Genomic DNA, 8,687 nt, shown 5'->3' with positions numbered 1-8,687 from the left:
AGTACTTACGACCACGCACTGGCATCTCTCGTCGCATCGGAGGTGGCAGCGCGAGAAAAATACGACGATAACTGCGTAACTTGAGAGAAAAAAAAGAAAAGAAAAAGGTAAAAAAAAAGGGAATACTGATGTCAATCTCGGATACGTATTACGCGCTCGTATTTCGACCGTAAGTTGTGCGCGAGAAAGGAAGAGAGAGACAGACAGAGAGAGAAGTAAAGAAAAATCAGCGAGAGAAAATTGCATGCGACGCGCGTTTTTCTCTCTCTTGCTTTCTTCGTCCGCGCGATGCGCAATCATGTCGCAGAAATCGTCGAAACTTTTACGGAAACTCTCTCGCATAAATGTGCCTTAACGTAAACGTTACGTGTGCGCGGCCACGCGTATTTACCGCGAATACCGTTCTTAGATAGACAGCTTCGTTATCGATAGGCTGTACGCAAATAGTCTTAGAACTGTGCAATCAAAATTTACTGTCTCTCGTTATATCGTTATTGGCTAGAGAAGTATACGAAGAACGTCTTCGAGGTCAGGTCGCACGCACTTCCTCAACAGTCCTCCTCGTGCGGCCGCGAGGAGGGCCGTTGGAAGACATCTGTATCTAGCATCGCGAGTATCTCGAAGAGAAGGCTGTAAGAAGAAAAAGAAATCCGCTGTTGAATATGCGCGGGTATATACATGAGAATGATATATATAATGTATCATTTATGGAATATATATCATGTATATGTATACATATCTTTTCAGCCAAAAGTATTAAGAGACGAAAAAGTTATTCAGAGGAAAAATATTTTTCTCATTGATGTGCAATACGTCGATGGAGAAGAGACAAGAGCAGGATTCATTCGTTCGCGTTCGCCGATGTTTGTCGAATCTCACATACGCAAAATGAAAAAAAAAAACGAAAAGAAAAAAAAATAAGACGATGCACAATTCGAGGCGCGGAACCGATTGGGACTCTTTGTGACAATATGTTTGTGCACTTAGTTTCGAGAAATTTCCTTCTTGAAATCAGGAACACAGCCGATGTCCAATGAGAGAGCTCAACTTCTAGGAAGTAATTAGAAAATAAGTTCTCTCCGTGGTTGAGACAAAGTATATATTCCGTCGAACGACGGCGAACAGACGACGGAACAAACGCGCGAGTGCTTACGATCGGTTGTTATTATCGCGTTTCGCGCGCTGGGAAATTGTCTATGAGATATTATATGCATGTAATGATACATATAAACGGAAAACAGATATACACGTAATCTCTGTCCATATACGTGCAAGAGTGCGTGAGAGAGTGACTTACTTAATTATCGATTTTATCGTTGTAATGTAGTCGCAATCATCTTTCTTTTTTAGGTCTGCCATACTGTATATGTGTGTAACGATTAAGAAACTTTCGAGCCGCGCCGCGTTATACACGGAAACTTCTGTATAGTCAGTCATGTGTCAAACGTTATACTCGTTCTTTCGACGTCTTTTTGGAATTTCTCTGAAGGAGGGTCTCTCCTAGATTACTAGTTTGGTCCTTCGTGTATATAATGTAATATGAGGGCGCTGAAAAAAAAAGCGTACAGCTAACATTGAAGAGTGATCTGAAATCTACTTAAGTTCGTAGCGAAGAAATACATATATATATTTTATTCGATATATATATATATATATATATATATATATATATATATTTATATCGGATATTTTATTATTGTACGTACGTAAGTAATCGATTCGATAAAACACAAATCACTGTTCTCGATTTAAAAAAGAAAAAAAATTAGCGATCATTGTACACGAGTTACTCGCGAGTTCTTCGCGCACGCGATCGATTATTGTTTTAGAAGACGGATATGTATACTCTTTATGTGTATATGCTGTCTAATATATATATGCGCGTGGGAACGTAAATTATTACGCATGTATACATAATGTATATACATACGCATTGATTCAGTCGAACATCTTCGTACGGTACAAATAAATACGGCCGCAGTTTACTTCTTGCGTGTGTGTAATAGTAGCGCGGTATAGTTTTCGTTACGTGCAATTAAGTCAAGTCTTCTATTAGGTTCAACAAGTGCACATCGTGTCGAAAGGATAAAGAAAGTTTGCATAGTTGACAAAATTTCGAATTGTAAAGAAGTCGCGATGTATAAATAATTATATTTTCTATCTCTCTAGCGATATTTTCGCTAACCAAAACGGAAGTAAACACCGGCGTAATTTATTTATATCCTGTTATCATATTTATACACACGTGTATACATACAAATTTACGTAAGAAATATTATATATGTGCAGGCAATCTTGTTAGATCTTATATGGCATGCGCATTTACATTTATTATTATAGTTACATATATATATATAGTATATATGTATATAGAACTATATATATATACATATATATATTATAGTTCTTTTGCCGAAATTTATTACGATATAATTTTTTAGTTTCATATTTTATTTTAATGTTGATAATATGTGCAGGATACGTGGCAATATTATTGTATAAGTGACAATGCAAAGCAATCCTGATTTACCGAAATCTCTGCAAGATCTGAATGATTACGAATCGTAGTACTGTACGCTACTTACAAGAGAAAAAGAAAAGAAAAATGTAAAGGAAAATTCACGAAATATGCAGTGAAAGTGCAAACGAAATAGTTTATACAGATATGTATAAATACTACGATGAACGGCAATAAAAATATTTTTCCAATACTCGACATACTTACTTAACATTGCGCATTCGAATCAACATGCATCAGCACATTGGAGCATAAGCGGATATCAATGCAATGAAACATTCGATTTGTATCAATTTTATTATAGAGAAAAAGAATATTGCTCTTTGTACAAAAGATCAGATCTCGCTTAATGACTATCACTTAAATAATGACTGATCAATCACACTTCACTGTGTACTTCACTTTCACTACAAGTTATTATTATTTACAAGTTATTTTTCGACTTACATGTCGACTGTTATCAGCTGTAACTATGAAATGCTCAACGAAAAATCGATCATCATGAAACGTGTGAATTTCTCACATTATCGACTTTGGTAGTCTGTACAGGCCGCCGGTAAATAATAACTGATGCTCGCGGACTTTCCTATCAAGAAAGTGCTTCAATTCAGGCAAGCCACATTCCACAGTACCCGGTCCCTGCGATGCGAACATTTTCAACATCTGGTGAATCCTTTCGAGCGGCATCGAGTCTAGATTCGTCAGCATCCCGACGATGTACGACCAGAATACCTGCAGCTCCTCTTCCCGTTGATCGCTAGCCGAGGCCATCGCGCTCTCGATCTCCTCCTCCTCGACAATGTCCGCCGGCAAGCGACTCATGTATGTGTTCTCCTCCTGCAGCACATACACGTCATTCGTGGTCTCCTTCAGCAGACCTTGCGACACCCAGAAAGCCATCTTGCGTCGCAGGACGGTCGGTGGTGCGTGCATCACCTCCGCTAGATCCTCCAGAGCCCATTCATCTGCAAAATAGTCTTCAGTTAACAACGGTATTACCAGAATTAACAATTATACGCAATTCACTAAGTTTTTGCTCTTTTTTCAAAATGCCAAGAATTTCACTTACTTTTGTCTTGGTAGTGCAAGATAATGGTCGCGTGAACCGGCGTGACGTTTATGTCCAGTTTCTTGCCTTTCAGTTCGATCTCCAAGTTAACGTTGCCCAAGTGTGGCTTCCAACAGAGCGTTCGATTACCTTTCAACGCCTCGAATGCCTTCACGTACTTGTTCAGTTGGTCCTGCACGATGCTAGGCAATTCCAGCTTCCAGTCTTCTTTGAACGGCGGCCAGAATTGCGCGGAGAGTATAAGCGCTGACGTAGGGAAGTGCTCGCGTTGCAGGTTGTAGCTGGTGTCGGAGTGGATGTTGCCGTCTATCCTCTTAGAGTCGTACACGTCCTTCAACATGACTTCGCAGTAGTGCAGCTGATTCTCCCCGAAGCGTCTTTTCAGCAGCTCCAAATGACGAATCTCGCGCTCCGTATGATAATTCAGTTGTGACAATAGTCTGTCCGCGAGGAGCGTGCGGTACTCGTTGACGAACAGATCTTGGCTGCCGTAAACATTTACCAACGACGAGATTATGTCGACATCTTTGCGTTGAGTCGATTTACCTGCCGAGAATGAATTTATCCAATTGATAGAAACTTTATTCTTAAGACTGATCGAGAGAAAATCGCTTCTTTTCTCCGTCAGACATCATGATGGAGTTTGATGATAACTCACCAGGATCGGCATCCACTGGATCAGGCATCCACTTCTCCCAATCCTCGGTCTCGTCGTCCACAGAACCGTCGTCTAGTTGCAGGCACTCACCCTTCGCCAATTCGTCGGCCAATTCACTAGGCGAGTCGTCAAGTAAGCTGTTGACCACGGAGCGTACGGTGTCCTCTCGACTCTTTAAGTAAGTCCTGGGTAGAAGGAAAGAATTTGAACGAGATGCAAATTCTGCTTTGAACCGGAATGTGCAAAGACGAGAGTGTGAGTCTCGACAAAACGAGACTAAACTCACTTGACAGGCTCCGTCACGGTCTCCAAAAGAACTCCAGTCGAATCCAGGTGCTTGAGCGCCTTAATCGCGGCGATATATGCGGTCACTATGTCGGGCGTATTTACACCGGGGTGCAACAATCGTGTCTTGATCGCCTCCTGCAGAGTGCTGACAAGAAATCTACGTAAATCGGTCCGTTCCAGGCAAATGCGAAGATCCTCCACCGCGGCTTGCGACTCCGGGTACTCTGGGGAAAAGCGGACGCATGGAATCATAGTGTTATGAAAAAAAAAGAGGAAACGCTTGCAAATATAACGCGACGTAATGAACATACCTATTATTATGCTAAAGAGATGATCAACCCTGATCTTGATGTAAGTCTCATACAGGAAGTGAGACAACTTTCGCTTGAACGTGTTTAAGGCGTTGCGAACGTCGTCGCTGAGTGCTACTGTTTTCGAGAAACCGCCGGAATAGATACGCATCAACCAGCTCATGACGACTATTTCAAGCCACTGCAATAAAGTGAAGTCCAATGTCAATACATAGAGAACTATATTTAACTATTTTAATACTAATATCATATAAATATCAAAGCACTGATGTGACGTATGTATAGTCACAAGAACTATATTTAACTATTTTAATACTAATATCATATAAATATCAAAGCACTGATGTGACGTATGTATAGTCACAAGAACTATATTTAACTATTTTAATACTAATATCATATAAATATCAAAGCACTATATATTATTTCATATTATTTTAGATTATTCTTACATTATATAGTTTTCACATTATTTCACTTATCATTACTTGACTACTATTATTATTTTATATTATTTTAATGTTTATGTACACGCACAAATCTACCATAAAATAATTAACATACGTTTTCCAACGGAATTAGTTGAGACACGTCGAAGGTCTTGTCGCAGGACTGAATCACATGATTTTCAATACGGATGTGAATTAATGTCGTAAGCACATTTCCTACAAGTCTTTCCAGCAACTCCAGCTCAATCAGTTTCCTGTTCGTCTCGTGGAACATATAAACTATCATCTGGCATTGGCATTTCTCTAGCTCCTGGCTACATCCTGTACATTGTACCTCGTTGAGCGATAACACCTCATTGTCTGCTTGAAAATACACACACATTTGTAATGTTTCATGCCTTTACAAGACAAACCTCAAGCAGCACAAATGATCATAAATAAGTATTAATAATTTACTTTGTGACAAGTTATCCGTGTTGCAAAATACATTGAAAGCAATCTTGTAGAAATGTTCCACAATGCATTCATGAAAAAGAGGTAACTGGCTTAATAACGTCGCTCTCACGATTAGTTTGAACTGAGCTTGTACATTATTGCTGATGATTGTTAAATCTTTGTCGTGTTTGTCTTGCTTTAAATGCTCTAATCTCTTCAAAAGTGGTAGGAACTCTGTAAGACTGGTATATAGATCGTCCACAGCGGACTTGAATAACTCAAAACCACGTTGGCTGTCCTCTGTGTTCTCAAACTTCTTCCAGAACGTTGGTGCCACACACCAACGAATATACTGCTCTATCTTATGAATAACGAGATCCTCAACCAGATGTGCCAGGTTCAAAGCTCGTATATTCGCCAATATGTCTTCAGCTTCCTCTTCTGTACACACATCTTCGATCTACAACAAGATAACTACTGTAAACAATTGTCAGGATGCAACTTACATTAAAGGTATATTTTTATTTTTTGCTGGATATATATCTTAATATAGGAGACTCATGTGATAATTGAATAGAATGGCATACGCATGTTGAAATACAAATATGAAAGAATCGCAAAACAATTACTACTTTAAAATTTGTTGCATATACATCAATATAAAAATATAAACAAAATTTGTTAGCATTATATTTGAGGTTATGGTTTTACAAGCTGTTCTTTTAAAATTCATTGATCAGTGAAAGAAAATTTATACTTGCGTATATTAAATGTACCTTTCCTTTACCTATCGGAAAAGCACGTTCTATTCGGTTAAATATATCTCCATGAGCGAACTTCGCTTCCTCCATGGCTCAAACAACTTTAAAAAAACAAACAGGTTAGATTAGAGGCCTGTTCTTTGTAGTTGCACTGCTGAACTGGTGCAATATATTGAAGTGAAACAAATATACGTTTTCTCACTCTAACTTATTGCACTAGTTCAGTAGTGCAGCTACAAAGAACAGGCCTAATATTGGCTCTCTCTTTCTCTCTCTCTCACTTTGGTTTCAGGGCTGAACCTGTGGCCCTTTCACCACTTGACAGGACACGATTGCACAACTATTTTATGAGTCTTCAGTCCGTATCAGACTACCGACTGCCGACTATGACTGCCGACTCTCAATGGACCAATCACAGTAAGGCGCCGATCGGTGTCTCATTGTGATTGGTCCATTAAAAGTCGGCAATCGGGTCGGCCTGTGCAGTCGGTAGTCTGATACGGGCTTAAGGAATACACATGATGTAAATATAAAGATGTACCAGTCTCGTGGATGCACAGTCGTCCAGAATAATAGCTATCAGAAATACCCAGGAATGTTAGAATCCAATATGGACAGTACGTACGTCGTTGTGTTATATATTATAAGAAGTTAAGAGGTTATATAAAAGTAAAAGAATATTAACCACATATTGTAAGTATTTTTATATAAAAAACGCAATGAATATCTAGTATTACAAACTTACTATACGATATATATATATATATATATATATATATATATATATATATATATATATATATATATATATATATATATATATATATATATATATATATATATATATATATATATATATATATATATATATATATATATATATATATATATTACAGATTTTAAGTTTAAATACGCATTAATAATGTACGATTAATTTTGGGCATTTGAGTTTCGCGGCTATATTCTGCGCATTTCTAATTGGTTTACTATACAATACGTCATCATCACGTGATCATCACATGCGTCATCATGCGCAATGGTACACCTTTATATTTACATCATGGGAATACATTAGACTCATTATTTCTATGAGTATATTGGTCAATATACTAGGTGCGCAACTAAGTTTCCGGGTTTTTTTGATCAATGAAAAATGGAAAATTTCAAGAGAAATACAAAAAATGGTTTATTCAAAGTATCGTCCCTCGCTAGCTACACATTTTTGCCATCTCTCTGGCAATACATCAATACCGCGACGATAAAACGACGCGTCTTTGGACCGAAACCATTCATCCAACCAATTTTGCACTTCTTCGAAATTGGCCAAGTGTAGCTCAGCCAAGTCATGCGCCATCAACCGGAACAAGTGATAATCGGAAGGGGCCAGGTCTGGTGAATACGGCGGGTGCGGTAGCAGATCCCATTTCAGCGTTTTGATGGTGTCCTGAACGATGGAAGTGCGATAGCATGGAGCGTTGTCGTGCTGCAGTATCACTCGTTCGTGTCTCGTGTCCCATTCTGGCCGTTTTTCGAGCAATGCATGGTTCAAATTGATCAGTTGTTGTCGGTAGCGATACTCATTGACAGTTTCGCCCGGTTTCAGCAGCTCATAGTACACGATTCCTTTCTGGTCCCACCAAACGCAGAGCATTGTCTTCTTTCCGAAGCGATTTGGCCGTGCCGTCGATGTTGATGCTTCGCCAGGTGAAAGCCACGATTTTTTGCGTTTGGGATTCTCGAAATATATCCACTTCTCATCGCCAGTAACAATTCGATGCAGGAAACTCTTTCTTTCATGCCGCAAAAGCAAAATTTCGGAAGTGGCTCTTCGATTTTCCATCTGTCTCTCAGTCAACTCATGCGACACCCATTTTCCTTCCTTTTGAATTTTTCTCATGGCATGTAAACGTTTGGAAATACCTTGGCGAGTCATGTTTAATGCCTCCGCAAGTTGATCTTGTGTTTGCGTATCATCTTCATCCAATAACGCTTGCAGATCGGCGTCCTCAATTGTTTTTGGTCTTCCGGAGCGCTCCTTGTCCTTAGTGTCGAAATCGCCACTTCTGAAGCGTTTAAACCAATCTTCACAGGTAGTTTTCGATGGTGCATGTTCGCCGTAGGCCTCCTCAAGCAAACGACGTGCTTCAGCTGCATTTTTTTTCAAGTTAAAGCAGAAAAACAAAACTTCCCGCAAATGC

At 39.1% G+C, this 8,687-nt stretch overlaps 1 protein-coding gene across 9 annotated transcripts; it reads right to left on the bottom strand.

Moving 5' to 3' along the window:
• Positions 1-2,796: 2,796 nt before the first annotated feature.
• LOC116849539 (anaphase-promoting complex subunit 2) lies at positions 2,797-6,921 on the bottom strand. 9 transcript variants are annotated; one of them, XM_032826774.1, is made up of 9 exons: positions 6,771-6,921; positions 6,490-6,590; positions 5,750-6,188; positions 5,409-5,656; positions 4,845-5,025; positions 4,532-4,757; positions 4,246-4,430; positions 3,588-4,133; positions 2,797-3,483 (listed from the first exon to the last, which is right to left on the bottom strand). In XM_032826774.1, the coding sequence occupies exons 2-9, from the start codon at positions 6,577-6,579 to the stop codon at positions 3,038-3,040; spliced, it is 2,361 nt and encodes a 786-aa protein (XP_032682665.1). In that variant the 5' UTR covers positions 6,580-6,590; positions 6,771-6,921; the 3' UTR covers positions 2,797-3,037. The 9 variants fall into 9 exon arrangements, with proteins under 9 accessions (XP_032682665.1, XP_032682671.1, XP_032682669.1 ...); XM_032826780.1 differs by having other exon boundaries at positions 6,505-6,590; positions 6,771-6,920; XM_032826778.1 differs by having other exon boundaries at positions 5,409-5,653; positions 6,771-6,919.
• Between the last annotated feature and the right edge of the window lie 1,766 nt (positions 6,922-8,687).

This window comes from Odontomachus brunneus, unplaced genomic scaffold (assembly GCF_010583005.1).
Source record: "Odontomachus brunneus isolate Ranch 3 - 2012 unplaced genomic scaffold, Obru_v1 Obru_scaffold_118, whole genome shotgun sequence".
Classification (NCBI taxonomy): domain Eukaryota; kingdom Metazoa; phylum Arthropoda; class Insecta; order Hymenoptera; family Formicidae; genus Odontomachus; species Odontomachus brunneus.
This window is presented reverse-complemented; position numbering and strand designations above follow the sequence as displayed.

Bases quoted from the DNA above. Each gene is read 5' to 3' on its own strand.
- LOC116849539 (XM_032826774.1), bottom strand. From the start codon at position 6,579: ATGGAGGAAGCGAAGTTCGCTCATGGAGATATATTTAACCGAATAGAA. The intron at 6,189-6,489 runs GCAAGTATAAAT...ATCTTGTTGTAG, and splicing joins GAAAGGTACATTTAATATAC to ATCGAAGATGTGTGTACAGA. The intron at 4,431-4,531 runs GTGAGTTTAGTC...CCTTCTACCCAG, and splicing joins ACCGTGACGGAGCCTGTCAA to GACTTACTTAAAGAGTCGAG.